Source organism: Podarcis muralis, chromosome 6 (genome assembly GCF_964188315.1).
Source record: "Podarcis muralis chromosome 6, rPodMur119.hap1.1, whole genome shotgun sequence".
Lineage (NCBI taxonomy): Eukaryota > Metazoa > Chordata > Lepidosauria > Squamata > Lacertidae > Podarcis > Podarcis muralis.
This window is the reverse complement of record NC_135660.1, coordinates 96,465,409-96,483,252: the sequence shown is the minus strand read 5'-3', so window position 1 is coordinate 96,483,252 and position 17,844 is coordinate 96,465,409. Positions and strand designations below refer to the sequence as shown.

At 43.5% G+C, this 17,844-nt stretch overlaps 1 protein-coding gene across 5 annotated transcripts in view; it reads right to left on the bottom strand.

Annotated features, from left to right (window-relative positions):
- Positions 1–17,844, bottom strand: part of PCLO (piccolo presynaptic cytomatrix protein) — a 217,583-nt gene that overhangs the window by 53,292 nt on the left and 146,447 nt on the right. For 4 of the 5 annotated variants that reach the window (XM_028728766.2, XM_028728763.2, XM_028728764.2 and 1 more), the window contains exon 10: positions 14,316–14,441. In XM_028728766.2, coding sequence (XP_028584599.2) covers positions 14,316–14,441 — 126 coding nt within the window. Of the gene's footprint in view, positions 1–14,315; positions 14,442–17,844 lie in introns of those variants that run through there. The other variant, XR_013393324.1, reaches the window with a different exon arrangement.

Sequence of the window (17,844 nt, the reverse complement as noted above, 5' to 3'; positions counted from 1 at the left end):
TTACAGAGTTGGAAGTATTAGGCCATTTTGTTTTGGAAGGCATTTTCAGTACCAAACCTCACCAAGACTATTTTTTATAACTAAATAAGGCAATTTGCTTGGCTTTAGAAACACATCAGAAACTATGGTTTTAGTGGAGAACTATCCCTGCTTGAACAGTTATTTACCAGCATGAATCAAAGAATAGAAGCCTTGAAGCTACAAATGTAAAATGTCCTTTACAGGCCAATTTATACAGTAATGATAATCCTACAGTTCCAGTTTATCTCATGGGGCTTGTGCAGGACAACTTTCCTGGTGAACTGTTCCTTAACTAGCTAATCAAAGTCAACATGCAAAGCAACACCCCACTGCATTTACACAGCACAAAAGTGACATTTCCTTGATCTGGTTCCACTTACATGGACAAAACAGAATCACTTAATGGATCCCATGTTTATTTTGAGACCTGTGCACACGATAAATGAGAGAACAAAAATAAAATTATGTGATAAATTCTTAATAAGAAAATAAATGGAAAAAGCAGAATATTGTTTGAGGAAGTCACAGGGAAAGCAAAATTGTGTACAAAATAAATTAAAAAATGAACTAATGAAAATGTTCGGCTGATATTCCCATATCTCCAACATACTGGGTTTTTAGGGTAATAAATGAAGTCAAATATTGAACACCACTCACACAGCAATGAACTTACAAAAAACAGTGGCTATGTGCGGAGTTAATAAAGTACATGGAGATACAGAGTTGTCTTTTATAACTGAGCCTGTGCTTTCCTAAAATTAATTCTCTTAAAACTCTTACTCAGATTTATAATATTGCTGAAGGCTGGAGACAATCACTGCCATGTTTATATACTGATTTGCAAGAGTTGATATACTTGGGGTACGCAGGAGAAACCCAGAATAGCTATTTTAGCCAGATAGAATGGCCCCTCTCCACTTCTCTCATCACTACCATCTGAAATGGTGTCATTAGGAATTTAAGATAGCAAGTCAGGGCGTGGACCTGTCAAACACATGGTGTGCAACTGAAATCAATGGACTTAAAAGGGTTTAACTTTGTCAGGCGTGTGCCTCATGTGTGTTTCTGTGCCCCAGGTTTTCTTTAGCTCTGGAGCTTTTTGATAGTTTAAAATAAACCAATGGAAGTCAACGTGTTAATGTTATTTTTGGCTACTTCTTGAGCATGAATCACACAGGAGCTCATTATTGCTGCAGACACCTTAACTTCCTCTCTAATTCATCATTTGTGTCCGCGGTGAACATTTTCCATTATTGCAACAATTAATGTACTTGTTAAGATGGACAATCTGTTCCCTGTAATAAAAATTGCCTGCTTGGATCAGACACTGCCTCATGGACATTTTGTGCTGCATCAGGCTGAAAGAATTGGAAAATTAGACAGCTGGGGGGAAGGATTCAAAGGTAACAGCCCCCATTAGGATCGCATACCCCCAAAGGTTCCTAATAGAAGGCTACCGTGGGCCTTGACACTGGGAACACGAGCAAACAAGACCCAGAAGGAGAGCTGTTACCCAATTAAAGAAATATTGGTCTAGTCATCATTGTGTGTTTTAATCAACTGGTTCATTAAATCTGCATGCATTAGCATTGCAATAAAAACTAGGAATGTAGGAAACTGCCTGAACACTAAGTCCAGTATTAGTATCATTCATCCAGCCCGGCATTGTCTCTATGGACTGGCAGCGGTTTTCCAGGTCCTTGGGTCAAAATCTTCTGCACCACCTGCTCCCTCATCCTTTCAACTGGAAGTGTCAGGAACCGGACAAAAGCTCCCTGAGGTGTGCATGGACAGAAATGGAGCCCAAACCAAGAAATGAGAAGGAGATACCATCGCGAATCTTCAGGTTTGCAGAAGCACAATGTAAATTACAGAGTACTGAATGGCAGTTAGGAGAAAATAATTGAACCCTTGGAAGGCGTCCAATGCGGAAAGTGTGGGAAACTGCTTCCACAAACTGCTTCTCTATCCACACCTCTCGTTATGAGCATGTGTGTATGCATTAAGTTACCTAGAGGTGCTAGAAATGATTTGTAGATTCTGATGCATATATACAGTGGTGCCCCGCAAGACGAATGCCTCACAAGACGAAAAACCCGCTAGATGAAAGGGTTTTCCGTTTTTGAGCTGCTTCGCAAGACGAATTTCCCTATGGGCTTGCTTCGCAAGACGAAAACGGCTTGCGAGTCTTGTGATTTTTTTTTTGATTTTTTCTCCCTTTTTCTAAGCGGCTAAGCCGCTAATAGCCTTTTAGCCGCTAAGCCGCTAAGCCTTTAATAGCCGCTAAGCCGCTAAACCGCTAATAGTGCTAATCCGCTAAGCCGCTAATAGGGTTGCTTCACAAGACGAAAAAACCGCTAGACGAAGAGACTCGCGGAACGGATTATTTTTGTCTTGCGAGGCACCACTGTGTATACACACACACACACACACACACACACACACACACACACACACACACTAGAAATCAACCCTTTAGCATTGGATATGCAAGCTCATATTTGGGGCAGGTCTTTCCTATGTCCTCCTGAGCCTAGTTTCAGATCATAATATGCAAACATATCACCCAGTAGAGATTCAATGGCCTTTGCAATCTTCAACGTGAAGCCAAGTGCAGATCATAATTTTCATCTGTGTCCCCCAATGGAACATTTAAAGGTAAAGGTACCCCTGCCCGTACGGGCCAGTCTTGACAGACTCTGGGGTTGTGCGCTCATCTCACTCTATAGGCCGGGAGCCAGCGCTGTCCGCAGACACTTCCGGGTCACGTGGCCAGCGTGACAAGCTGCATCTGGCGAGCCAGCGCAGCACACGGAACGCCGTTTACCTTCCCGCTAGTAAGCGGTCCCTATTTATCTACTTGCACTTAAGAGTGCTTTCGAACTGCTAGGTTGGCAGGCGCTGGGACTGAGCGACGGGAGCGCACCCCGCTGCGGGGATTCGAACCGCCGACCTTTTGATCAGCAAGTCCTAGGCGCTGAGGCTTTAACCCACAGCGCCACCCGCGTCCCAATGGAGCATTTACTTCTTACATATTTGTTCATCAAAACTTTCAGAGGTTTTAAATTGAGCGATACTTACGTACGTGCTCAGATTGCACATCCAATTACTTATAAAACAGCAATACACGCATATGCAATAATAATGTATAGCTGCACAGAAATACAAGCCAATGCATGAAGAACCACAGCAAACATGGGGTAACTAGTGGAAATCAAGGGACAGATCACAATCATCTCTAATTCCATGGACATGCTATTGCTATTCAGTTAGCAAACCGAACCTTTATAGGCCATATCAAGAAAGCACGACAAGCTGCTCACTAGCAATCTAGGCCACTTTTCTACCCTTAAATGCTTTTTTCACACTTCCTTTCACACACTATACTGATGTTATTTAAAGCAGAGTCAACAAAATTCAGCATTTACAGTCAGCATTCTCAGTTTTGCACCAAAACGAAACCATAGCCACAGCAGGTTTTTCGTAAAGTAAGGAACTGATAAACACATATGAAAATAAAATGTGAATCACTGTAAGCAAATCAGTTTTTCAATTGCCTGCCATAATATGGGAAAAGAAAAGACTAGACCAGAAGATCCCTGGCCTTCAAAAGATTACATTTTCCAGGGCTTCCCGGGAAGAGGGACTAAATATTAAACCCTTTTAGGTTTGGGGATGTGAATATGCCCAATCAGGGGTCAATAAGCTGCCCCTGAGAAGCTTATAAAAAGGCTGCAATGCATAAATTCATCAGATATTTATTTCCACAGCATGTGATAATCCAGGGGTGGGGAACCTTTCTGGATTTCACAGGGTAATTTTTTATCTTCCCCCAGCCCCAAGGGCATACTTTGACAGATGGGCAGGACCACTCACCTGTCAGTCATCTGATGTCATAACAATGCCTGGTGATTGCTTTCATCTATCCAGAATTAACCTTTAGGGTCTTTCCCATGCCACTTGAATAACTTAGGCTGCATAGCACTGACATTTTGAACTTCTAGACTGGTAGAAATCAAAGGCGACTGAGAATACTCATTTCAGATCTAATGAACATCTCCTTGGGAAAAAGTTGTAGTATTTTAATCAGGAACCTCATAAATCCAGAGTTCTCTGTAGCTGTTTCAACATCTATTTTATTCAAGTGGCGACCTGCTGTTCCTTGGGCATATCACCATAAAGCTCTCTGCAGAAATAATTTTGTTGTTCCTTGGAGTACTTCTGAGTTATAATCAGAATATAAAATAAGAATTAATTATTATTCTCTTGGGGAATCTCTATCACCACTCCAATTCATTTCCTCCTTCTAAAAAACTTTAAGCATCTTCTACCTACCGTATAAGGGGGAAAAAGTGAGTCGCTTATTTTAAAATTGCACAAGACAACTAATATCAGGCCCTATTTAAAGAAGATGAGACTCTGGTATTTGACATAGATGTCTTGAAGCAATATGAAAATGCAAAGCAGTTGTTGATTTATGAAAAAATTGACAGTGTTGAGGCAGCTGATGCAAAAGATTGCTGTTCTTGTCTTTTGGGTAATGACAGTTTATTTTCCTCAGATTCTCTTTGCCCAGCCCATCCCCCCACTAAAACTTTCCCATCTTTCAGAATAAGCGCCTAGGATGCTTTTTCCTTTATTTTCACAGAAGTTCAATGATAAAAAAGGTTCTGCTCATTAGGGCAGCTATAAGATGTTACAGGATTTGAAATGAAAGAGTGGGGATTGTGGGATAACCAACATGCTCAAGTCTGATTAATGCATGAAGGGGTCAATGCCATAGAGTAAGCTGTACTGCCAGGCTTAGCTAGGTCACTACCCCTCACCTTGAGAGGAAGGTAACCAAGACTTTTGTTCATTCTCTGTCTACCTGAGAAGCTCAGTGTGTAAAGAGGTCTGAGCTGGTTGCTCTAAGCTCTGACCACATGACTTTAACAAGCCTCTTTTGAGTTCCTATTCCAACATCTTAGGAGCATTCACCACTGTAGCTAAGCCAAGTTTTAGTGCCTGCGCAACTTTTTCTGAATGCTGTATCAAAAAGCACATGAACTTGACCTTTGGAGAGAGTAAAGTAAACCATTTTTAACATACCAAATGTGTGGTTTTTTTCTATGCTAAGGGAAGAGGGAAGTTTTGGAACTGAAAACGAAGTCAGTTTTAGATAATAGCACACATCTCAATCATCCGGTGAGTTGTTATACTTAGAAAATATGATGCAGCTTTCCCACAAATGTCTTGATTTATTTCCTCCATCGGCTTCAGATATACTTTATCTAATTCTGTGGAACTAATTTTCCTTACCAAAACCGCAGCAGAGATAACAATAGGATCCATAATAGGGAACAGCTGAAGGCATTAAATAAAAATTTGCTTTTAATCTGGAATTTAACATATTTGTTAATACATTGATTTACATAAGCTGTTAATTTCATAGTATTCTTTAATGGCTTTTTATAACAGAAAAGTTCCCATTTTCTAGTTCCATCTGTCGAGTACTAGCCTTTTAGAAAGAGAAGAATTATTGTATCAGCACAGGCATGACCCTCCATCCTCTACAACAAAACTTTTATATGCTCCCAAGAAGAATGCAGGGAGATCTCAAGTCCCATTAATATCCATAGGCTTAAGTGCCTTTAAATAACCTTTGAGATGTAAAATATGGATAAAATGGATTGAGAAAGACTTCAGAAATAATGAAGAATAACTCTTTCACAAGTTCCAGTCCATCAGAGGAGGACAGAAGCATACCACCCAACAGTCCCGCTTTGAGTGGGACATCCCACAAAGGTCACAAAAGCCTTCTGTTTGAAATCCCAGATGCCCCACTTTTGCTAGCTTGCCTCCTTCTCTTCCTCCGCCATGGCCTACTGCCCCACCGCTGCACTCCCAGAAACAGGTGCAGCATATCTGTAAGGAGTGCAGAGACAGGGCGGGGGGGGGGGGGGAGAAGAGCACAGAGATTGGGTGGGAGGGATGGTGCAGGGGGAGTGTCCCGCAATGCCTTCCTAAAATGGACAGTATGTATAAGTCCTGGGCCCTATTCAGGGTCTTCACACACAGCACAGCTGGCTTGCTGTTATTGCGTGGCAAGACCCTCAAGCCGACCACCCATTAGGATAAATAAATTCACACAGACACAGATATTTCGTTTAAGGTTTTTGGGCAAAAATTTGGCCACAACTTTATTGATTACAGGAATGAGAGGGGTATTGGCTTAGGCATTGGCAAGACTACATCTGACTCCTGCCCCCTTTGCAGGAAGTCTGTAAGGGTAAACCACCCAAAGGGAAACTGCTTCGAGGGAACCAGCCTGCATCTCCCCCGGTGTTCCCAGAGGCCTGGCATGGCCCTCACCCTTCAAGCGGACTTTGGACAGGAACCAGGCCCCGGATTCCTTTAACAGAATACCCTTGAAACTGGAGGGGCAGGCGATGGCTGGCCTCCCCTCCCCCATTCACCATAAGCCAATGCCTAACTGCCAAACCTTACAAAGTTGTGACGGTTGCTAAGAGGTAGGCAAAAACCAAGTGGCCCATGCCAATTTGCCAAATGGAAAAAATTCCTACCTGGCCCCCGACTCAAGATGGGCAACCAACCAAAGTCCAAAGCAAGGCCAAAGGATCTGAATTAAAGGGAGGGTGGGCGGGTATTTGGCAGCGCGAAGCAGGAGCCTGACACACGTCGTGCTGCTGCTTTTATACTTTCCCCCACTATCACCCCATGACACGATTGGGCAATAGCCCTGGCTGATTGTGGTGCCACCCTGGCGTGAGGGCAATAGCTCCCCCTACACCAGGAGGGGGGGGGACCAGGTTGAGAGCCTGCCCGCAACCAGGACCATCTATTAAGATGATCCCATTTGTAAAAAGTGAATTACACAAAAGAGGTGCCCCCCAAAACTATGGAGCCCAGGGTCTCGTATTTCCTAACTGTACCACTGTCAAGTTTTGTCGGCTTCTCACAGACATTCCTCACTTAAGACTTTGGAAGTGAGAAACATTGGTTCAGCCATTCAACTTGGAGCTGCCACCTTTTAAACAGAGCAGTTAGGGACAGGCCCGCCATTCCCCACAACAGTGGCATGAAATGATTGTTTGGATGCAGTGAAATCCTGTACATAAACAAGTCCCACTGCGACAAACGGGCTTTATTCCCATGCACGTGTAAAATGTGCAAAAGATTGCAGCGCCAGCCTCATAAATATCATTTATTTAATTATGGAAGAGGAAGTTGGAACACGGGTCCCTAAATGCCTCTTTTTCACTGTACATAAACATATTCCGTTGCAGTGTCAGGAATTTTCCTCTTTGGCAAGGTTGATGATGACGCCGATCACACTAAAGCACTAGTATTGATCATTTTAGGCTGTCAAAAAGACAAAGCTATAATTTCTGATTCATCATTCATGTGAAATTATTTGTTCCCCATTAGGATTCCATTTGTTATGAGGAATAAGTCACATAACAGCCTGCCTATGTGTTTTCCTCACCATGGACAGAAGCCCCAAGAGATGAAAAATCCCTAAAATCACGACCTGTTGTGGCTGCTTAGTTTGCTGCTCTCCATTCTTATGCTAGTTCATCTTTAAACAAAAGAGCCCTCCAAACAGAGGGCTGCTTCATACAGAGGACTATTATCTAACAGCCCTTCAAAGGGAGGACTGTCATCTGAGACATAGGACACATTGTCTGCAAGACAGAGGGCTTGTCCACACCTGTCTTTCCTCTGATCTTTCCAGGCACTTCAAAGCTCCATGTCTGAGCGCCCTTTTTGTTGCTTCGGAGCTTTCCCTGCGAAAACCTGCTCTTCAAAGCTCAATCGGAGCAAAGAGCATTCCGTGGGAAACCTGAATTGATGTTTGTTCTGATTGAGCCCTAAAGAGTGGGCTTTCGCAGGAAAGCTCTGGGGCAATATATTAATAAGAAAATAAAGCAAAAACCTGCTTGGGCACAGAGCTTTTAAGTGTGGACCTGAGCCTTGAAAGAGTAGGACAAAAGGTAAGTGTAGATGAGCCCAGACTGGATATGAAAAGTTGCTCCTCTCCCCTCTTCTTGGAAACTCTGGAGAGAATAGGCCAGGTCTAAGTATGCCCAGTTTAACACAACTCCTCCTATTTTCTGGACAACTGTTAGAGAGGAGGAAAGGGTTATCAAAGAACCAAAGAATTTTAGAGTTGGAAGGGCTCCGAGGGTTGTCTAGTCTAACCCCCTGCAATGCAGGATTTCTAAATCTAAATATAGCCATCATATTGCCTTTCTCGATATGAGAATAAATACTACTTTAATAGAATGTTAATACTGCACCCCTTAACAGCTGTATCAATTAATTAAAACTTGCAGCTGAATGCAAGAGCAGTTTTCAGACTCCTTCTGGGGGGATTTTAGAGCGAGAGAACGTTTCCCCCGTGACTATAATGCAATCTGCTTTGGGGCTGGAGACTTAGCTGGATAACCATCAGATTCTTCTGGGAGTCATATTCATGCCTGCACTTCAGAGATATTTCGACGGCTGGCTCTTCCCGGGTTGTACACAGAGAAGGAGAGCAGGGAAAAGTGAGCAAAGGCAGCTCTATAAATCACTAAGACAAATACTGGGAGATTAGAGCAGAGCTAATTCCTCCCTGTCCCGTTCTAGTACAGTCATAAATTAAGCCAGCCAAATGACAAAATGAAAACTGAGGGTGAGAGAAAGGATATGGTGCAAATAATAAACCGGCTAAAATTTTGCCTGATACTCATCTGAAGAATATGCGACCCACCGAGCCAAATGCAAGCTGCCAGTTGCGTATTGTGGCTTGCCAAGCTGACCCTCACATAGAGGGCTGCCCTATGTGGCTGGTGGGGCTGTGGCAGAGATCAGGGGCTACCAAACACATGGCTGAAGAAGATTATTTCTACCATATGAAACTCCATCACTTTTCAGTCTTGCTGGGAAAATCAAACAACTACGCAGCTCATTTTGTGACTGTTAACCAGTAATTGCTGGGAAATTCAGCTCTAGAACGCCAAGGCATAACATTACAAAACTGCACACACAGCTAGATTTCCCACCTAGTAATATCTTTTGATGCATGCATCTGCCAATCAGTGATCAATTAAAAAAATGTATTTTTATTAAAGATTTCTTGGTTTACAAAAGTATGTGCAATGTCTCTTTTTTCAAGTTACATTTTCTGCAGATCAGTTTCATTTCTTGAGACATTAGTGTTACTTTAGGAAGAAAAGGGGGAAAGAGGTGGAGGGGAGAATGGGGGGTGGGGTGGGGTGGGGTGGGGTGGTGATGTTTCTATTTTACTTGATGTATGTGTGGGGTTTTGTGTCAGTGTCGCTTGTGCAGGGTTCTCTTTGCTATTCACTTGTGTTCCTTTAGTGGTGAGAGAGGTTGGGGTTGGCCTAGGGCAGGGGTCTGCAACCTTTAAGACAAAAAGAGCCACTTGGACCCATTTCCGAAGGAAAAAAAACTGGGAGCCGCAAAACCATTGCAACATTTAAAACAAATATATCTCCAGAACCGCGATCTGACAGCGGGCGGGAAGGTGACGTCGGGACGGTGCGTGACTAACGCACGCACCGCCCCCATGCGACGTCACAGCCAGTACAGCGCCCGACACAGTGGGGAGTGTTGGGGCGCACAATGCGCCTCCTCCCCTCGCTAGTATCCGCCCCGGAGCCGCGGCAAAGGTGTAAAAGAGCCACACGCGGCTCCGGAGCCGCGGGTTGCTGACCCATGGCCTAGGGTGTGGTTGTTCGTTTGTGATTGGCTGTGGTGAACTTTGTTTTCATGTGTGAGTGGGGTTGGCAGATGTTTTGGATCAGGTTAGCCACATTGATTCGTATGCTGTTGGTGGATTCTTGTCACTGTCTTGTTGGGCTGTGTATGTGATAAAGGGGATCCATACAGGGGTGAAGGTATCTTCTTCTTCTATTTGGCCCCGTGTCAGTTTCAGTCTATTGGTTAATTTTTCTAGTAGGGCTGTTTCCCATACTATTTGGTACCATTGGTCCATGATTACTCCTGACAGGTCTCTCCAGTGTTTGACTATGATGTTTCTGGTTGCTGAGAAGAAGGTGGGTTATGAGTTCTTTGTGGTGTAAATGGGCATTGTTGTCTTGGAAGATGTTTAGTAGGGCCAATTCTGGGGTGATGTCTAATACTTGCTTAGTTATTTTACATATTTCTCGTATGGCTGTTGTCCAGAATAGTTGGAATTGGGGGCACTCCCACTACACGTGGAGGTATGTGCCTGTGGAGGTGCACCCTCTCCAGAATTTTGGTGTATTAGTGCTAGCTTCCTTGGTGTTAGGTACCACCTGTAGGTGAGTTTTAGAGTGAAATCTTTCCTTTTTGTTGATATGGATTTAAAGGGGGGTTTAGAAGCCAGGGGTCACTTGAACGCAGCCTTGAAACCCGTTAAAAAGTGTGAAGGCTCCGTCCTGAGATCTGCAGCAATAGACAATATAAGGCTTCTAAGGGCTCATCCACACTTTTGTTTGTCCCGTGATTTCCAGGCACGGGTCCAACAGGTTGTACTTTTGTCCTGCCACTTTCCCTGGGAAAACCCACAGCTTTACTGCTGAATCGTCACAAATGTCAGTCGGGTTGACCGACTGATGCCTGTGGACTAACGTTTGATTCAATTTAGCAGTAAAACTGTGGGTTTTCCTGGGGAAAGCGGCAGGACAACGGAAAAAGCTCCCAGACCCGTGGCCTAGAAACCACGGGACAAACAGAGAAAACTGTGGGACAAAGTAAAGTGTGGAGGAGCCCCAAGTACGTGCAGGAAAGCCTTTCTTTAGCCAGAGAATGGGGCAAAACAATGTTTTGGCTGGTACAAAAACCCCCTGTAATTTTATACTGACAGACCAACAAGCCATTACAGTCTGTTCATCATTAGCAACAGCCTCCCAAAATGTTGCTGAAAATAACAATGAAGCATAAAGCAACGAACTGTACTGATTTCTGAATACTCTTTTTCTCCTTCTGCAATATTTTCATTTCCTTCTGACTTCACTATTTGCACACACACATACCATGTAAATTATTATCTATAATTCTGGATGACCTCGTGCACCTTGTGAAGTTTATGCACAATGTATTTGTTCTTAAGGTGCCACAATAATCCTTGTTGCTTTAGATGCAAGAGACTAAAAGGGCTACCTATCCTCTTGAAATAGTTCTACTGGCAAATATCAAGATGTTCCGATCTTTTAAAGCCACATGCCTCATCAAACAGTTTGTATTAATCTACTGCAAGATGTCTCTGCCAGGCCGATTCTTAAAATATAGAAGAAAAGAGTATAGATATTTCACCCTTAAGACTAGACTCTGTCACAGCAGCTTGCAATGTATTATATTTTCCACCAAGACCAGCACACTATTAATAGAATACAATGCTCTAAGAACTTTGAAAGTATCAAAGAAACAGTCTCTTTGATAAAAGGAATATTTTTGGAACCATGAAGAACTAAAAGTATGCAATGACCCTCTAAGATATAATAATAAAAAATCTTTAAAGATACCCTGAGCTAGAACCTCCAGATTTTGCTAGCACATTGGATTCAATTGCCCCTTAATAGCCAAAAGCCCCACACAGCTCAGTGGTGATAGATAGTTATAATATCACTTTTAGCAGAGACAATTAGCTGCTAGGGGGAGATGAGGCCAACACAGAAAAATAATTGGAGGAGAAAAGCACAAAATGGCAAAACAATCCCTTCCACCTTTCTCTGCTTATCTTGCGAGAAGCCTTTAAAAGTTGGCTGCACATGGCTCCTTTTCACATGGCACATGTAATCTGTGGCCAGCCTATAGTCCCTTTCATTGCTTACAGTCAGAGGAAGTTCTCAGCTGCCAACCTTTGCCATGACACCTGTCAGGGGCTCAGGAGCAGAGGCACAGGAAAGGGGGGAAATAGAGAGCGAGGGGGAGGAATCCGAAGGAAATGTTAGCGATGACAGCGGTCCGAGGTCTCTGAGTCTTTCCAGCGAATCGGAAGATTCACAGAAAGGGGCTCCCATGGTCAGAGCAAGGGGGGTGCCTAGGGGGACACCCCAGGAAGAAGGGGCCAGAGGGGACTCAGAGAGCAGCAGTTGGAAATCAGGACCAGCTTCCCCACCAGAGCGCAGTAGGGGGGAGGAGTCCCAGGTATCGGGACCAGGAGGCTCACCGCCAGCGGGAGGAGAGGAGTCAGGATTGGCCACGCCTCCATCGGAGAGCGAGGAAACGGTCAAGAGGAAGGTGGAAGGCTGGGCGCGCGCGCCAAGTTCAAATGTACAGGAGGGCGGCGCAGTTGGCAGCCCGGATAGGGAGCCAGGTCCCAAAGCCCGCCGAAAGGAGGGGGAGGAGTCAGGGGGGTCAGCGTCAGCGTCAGAAGAGTCCAGAAAGGAGGAGACCCCGGGGGGCAGAAGGACCCAGAGGAGAAAGGAGAGACGGAAGAGGTGGAGTAAGGTTAGAGTCTTAAGCTGGTGTACAGGGGGTGGAGACTCAGATGGAGCTTCGCCGGTCTAGCCTCTAAGACGTAGAGCTGGGGCGCTGCGGCTTGGAAATGGAAACTGTACTTCAATAAAGACTTTTGTACATTACTACCGGCTAGCGTGGGTCCTCTGTGAGCTGGGACCTGGAGCCAGCTCTGACAACACCTATTCCTTTATTTTCATACCCAGCTTTTTGAGCAACTTCCTCTACAAAACAGTTTGCAATCAACAAAGAACAACTCCACTGACAATAAAATAGGAAAATACAACTAAAGAATATACCAGCATAATAGTGTGGACTACAGAAATAGAATATAAAGCAGAATACGGGTCATAAAAGCAGTATTAAGGCATAAAATCCAGCAAGAACTAAACATCAATTACCGTATATATCGATAATAAAACCTTGATTCTAGTTTGGGAGAAAGTTGGCACCTTTCATCAGAGGTGTCACATGTTGCCCACAGAAAGCAACTGTGCAGCAGCATTTTGCGCTAGCTTAAGCTTACATATCAAATTCAAGGGCAATCCCCTGTGAAGTTCATTACAGTAATCAAGTCCAGAGGTTTCAATGCATGGACCACTGTTGCCAAGCTATCCCTGCCCACGAATGGTTGCAGCTGATGTAACAGCAAAAGCTGGTAAAAGGCAGTCCTAGACACTCAAGACAAATCAACATCCTGCGACAACACTGGATCAAGGAGTAGCCCCAAGCTATGTACCTGTTCTTTCAGAGGGACTGCAGCCCATCCAGAACTAGGAACCCACAAAACTTCTGTCTTGGGATTCAGGTCCAGCTTGTTGACTCTTATCCTGCCCATTAATGAGTCCAGGACTTTCACAGAAGCTCATGATCCAGATGTTGGAGAGGAATGGAGCTGTATGCTAAAGCTCCCAGTGAACAATCTGCATGGCTTTGTAGATAGATGATGAATAGCTCTGGGGACAAAATAGTGCCCCATGGCACCCCACAGAACAACTCCCAAGGGGCTGAAAGGAAGTCACCCAATGCTACTTTCTGGAATCGCTATGTAGCTAAGAGCAGAACGACTGCAACACAGGGCCTCACATGCCTGACTCACAAAGCCGATCCCATAGAGTAGCATGGCCAATGATATCAAAGGCCACTGAGAGATCCAGGAGAATCAGCAGGGGTGCTGAGAGCTGCAGGTATAGGGCGGTATAGAAAATTTAATAATAATAATGTTAGCAACTGGGTGCAGCTGTCAATAACTATTGGATCCAGGGTGGCCTTCCTTAGAAAAGGCAGTGGGGACCACCCCATCACATAAAGAGATTTTAGCCATGTCCTGGACCCACCCAGAGGGACCCCCACTCAGTTAGGGAGGGACTGATTTCCCATGATCCATTTATCTCCTTAGCTCTTTGTGTTTTACACTTCATTGTGGTGATCTTGCTGTTTTAACCATTTAATATTTATTTATTATTCTACAACCTTACATCAAATCTCCCGCCCCTCTCTCTCATACAATAAAATGCAATTAAAAGCATAATCTGGTCATACACCAGTTCCCAACAACTGAAACCTCTCTTCTGCAACTCCATCAATATGATCACCACCAAAATGGTGAACTAACAAGCAGCAGGAGAAAAAACTGAGCACTCAAATGCCTCTGCCGGCTGCCAAAAATTAGTACTCTTGACACCAAGCAGGCCTCTCTGGGGAGAGCCTTCCATCCCATAGTTGAGGAACGACTAAGTCCCCTGTCTTGTATTTCCCAGGACTCCCTCTGTTTCGCCTCAAGGATCTCTGCACACATTTCCTGAATAGCTTTGAACAAGACAGGATAAGTACTTTACCTTCTACAAGTTTCCCTGTTTGCTCGGCATTTCCACCAGGCAGGATCTTAGCAATGTAAGCACCAATTTCTCCATTGATTCCAGGAATTTCTTTCCCTCCTACAACTCGGATCCCAAGTCCATTGCCTGCATCCAGGAGGGGAAAAAGCACACACATATTAAAAATGTATAGAAAAAAGGCAGCAGTAGTGATCGATATTTCTCTATTTTCATTCTTACTTGCTGGTTTTCTACTAAAGTACTCAAATATATGTAAAACACAAACAATAATATAAATAACACAGTAAAATAGTAAATACCATTAAATAACTAGTTTTTCCCTTTTTTTGTACAAGAACTAATATACACACTACACTTGACCTTAGCCAAAAGACCGAGAAGTGATGCAAGAATTAATATTATCTGTCAGCTCACTGATGTAAGAAAACCAAAGTTTGTTTTGCTGTGTAATCCTTTGTCTATTAGTTATTGCCCATGATCATACAACGTGAACTACAGACAAGCAAGTCAAGGAGGTGAGACGCCAAACCAAGATGAGCTTTTAATTTGCTCGCCAGCCATGGCTTTTTTAAAAAATAAAAAAGCCTCATAAAAGTTGAGCAAAAGAACGTCAAAGCCCTGAATATTCCCAGAAAGCAGAATAAAATTTCACCGATCTCTCATCTGAGCAAAATTGGTAATGGTAGTTTTATTCCACTAAAGAGATTAAGAAATCTAAGTACTAATATGATAGCAATTAATGCATGCTTAATGTAGCCCGCAATCTTTATAATTTATATGTTCCCAATATTATTTTTTTGGGGGGGGTAGATGGGGGGGGGGGAATTCCTGAGATAAAAGCCAGAATCACAAATGTGATTACAGTATCAAGTCATAAAAGGCTAATTGCTCAGTGCTGTCTTCCAGCATTAACTGCACATGCTTGCAGTCGTTTAAGTTCTCTTCCGTTTTTATCGGAGTACAATGTCTTGCTCCCTCTCTCTCTCTCTCACTCACACACACACACACACACACACACACTGTGGAAGGCAGGGCAGTGGCTGGAAAACACAGGAGGAGAGAATGCTCTTGTGCTCAGGTCTGGCTTCCGGGCTTCCCATAGGTGCCTGGATGGCAACTGTGAAAACAGGAGAGTGGAATAGATGGGCCTTGGGCCTGATCTAGCAGAGCTTATCTTAAATTAGACCTCCATGTAAATGGGCGTTTTGGTGACGAGCTCATTTTACATGGTAAGTGTTAAGTTGTGGGCGAACATATCAGACGACACAGCAATTCTTCCAAAGCAGCTCTATTTGTAAGCTGGAACAGAACTAAGCTGAGGAGCTCAGTCAGCCTGCTTATATAGAGATCCAGAACAACGTAATTGTTGCAACTTTCTAAAACTATCCAATCACTGAATGTCACTTTCGATCCTTCATTTGCATAACTATCTACAGTATCCCCCTGCTGGCCCAGGGTGAGAACTTCAGTACATAACAGTAAGCAAAGTGTGAGCACACCCACAAAGTTGTTGCACATACTGTCTGCATCCATTCGAGCTCAACACACTTGCAAACCTCCAGCAGACCCTCCTGCCCTCACACGTTCTTTTGAACACATGGCACGCATGGACCCAAAACGCTTCTCCTCCTCCTCCACCGTCTCCCCCTGTTCTGTCACAAATCAGGATATTTTGCTGACAAATGTGTTCAAGTGACATTTATGGTAGTAACCAAATATGATATGTCTTGTGTGATTAAACGTTCTGTGAAGTTGTTGGCCTCCATCTGTCTCGGGGGAGAATGGAGGAGTGCGCCTTCGGGGGTGAAGTCAAACTGCTGGGAGAGTTGTGGCTCCTGCTGTAGCTGTAGAGGCTGATAGGGGAGAGACATGTTTTGTTGCAGCTGGGGAAGAAGAAGGTTTCCAGTGGTTCTGGAAAAAGGAAATTCCCATGATAAACTACCTTCAGGTATATATACTGGGAGAGTGATGCTTAGTGTGAGAAGTACGGTAGCCAAAAATGTCTGAATTTGAATTTCCATACCTAAATGCAGATTTCTTATTTCTCTTATTTTCTCCCTTTTTTCAGAGACTTGATTGTTATGCTAGAAAACCAGTCAGCAATAAGCAAGAGGCTCAATGAATTCCACAGGAAATCTTCTTAAAACTCTGACCTTCTGATTATCATGAAACTTCTTGTTGGAGAAACAACATTTCAAAGGGAATTTTATACATTTAGATAAAATCCTTTCAAGTTGCTTCAAAGCTTGAGGAATGGCAATTAATTGAGCATGTTTTTTAACTGAGCTCCCAATTTGATCTCCAGCAACACATTACCGTGGGCAAATAACTTCATAGGAAACAAAAAATAACTAGCATTTAAACTTAAATCACATGTTTCAATACACAAAGAACAGAATTGGTTGTTCTATCCTACTCCTTAGTGTTTAAGCATCATCATCATCATTATTTAGTTTTACAGTGCACTTAAATAACATATTAATGTTTTTCTCCAAGAAACCCTAATATATGCAAATCATATAAATCATCTGAAATTTCATTTGAACATGTTTGGTTTGAGCTCTTTTCTTTCAGAAGAACTGCACCCCACCAGCTTATGTAAAAACAACAACCTTCTGTTGATGGGCTTGGTTCAGAGGCATAAACTCTTGAGGTGTTAGCTTATTCACTTTGCATTTTTGTTGTTTATACATACAAAAAATATGCAGAAATGACAAACCTCCATGAAATAAAGGAGGGGGGAGCGTGTGTGTACAGAAGAAGGGGCTTTCCCAGTGGAAGTGGGAGCTGCAGCAATAGTCTTCCAGCTGTGGCACCCAGACCTATACAGAGGGAGGGGGCAGCCCACTGCATTTGCAGGGGGGGGGGGCTAAGCTGGGCTGGGGGCTCTGCCTTGACAATAGGGAGGCTTAAAACATCCAATCAACAGAAAAGAGGGAATGGAGACAAATATATACACAGACAAAGAGCCATTTGCATGTCCTTCAGAAGCATGGTTCTTAAAGTATTTATGTCTCTATTTATTTACATAGTGTTTAACTTAATTTTTTATTAAGCACTGTTGCACCTAACCAATGTCTGAAACTCCCCTTGTTCTAGGTGCATTTTGCGACAGGGGATTTCATTAGGCGAAGCAGTTTCTGAGCTCTGGGCGCAGTACTGCGCCTAAGATTTCAGATTAAAAAACTGCAGAGTGGAAGGAAAGGAGGACCTTTTTTTTTTTTGCCCCCCCCCCCCCCCACTTCCAGCTACTCTCTGAAGACTGGAGAAGAGACCCTTTTAAGAATATTTGGTTGGTGGGCAAGGGAAGAACCAGACCATGTGAAAAATGAACATGATATTTTAGCTGCAGTTCATTCATTTTCAGCTTTGTATTCTTGTTATAAAGAAAGCGCACCTATACTTTCCGTTGTTGAACCCATATCCTAGGTTTAAAGTGCCATTTAGCTCCTCGCTTTCATATCTCAGTTTGTAACACTGCATCTAACATGTATCATGTTCTGTTCTCATTGAGTGTTGCTACTTATCC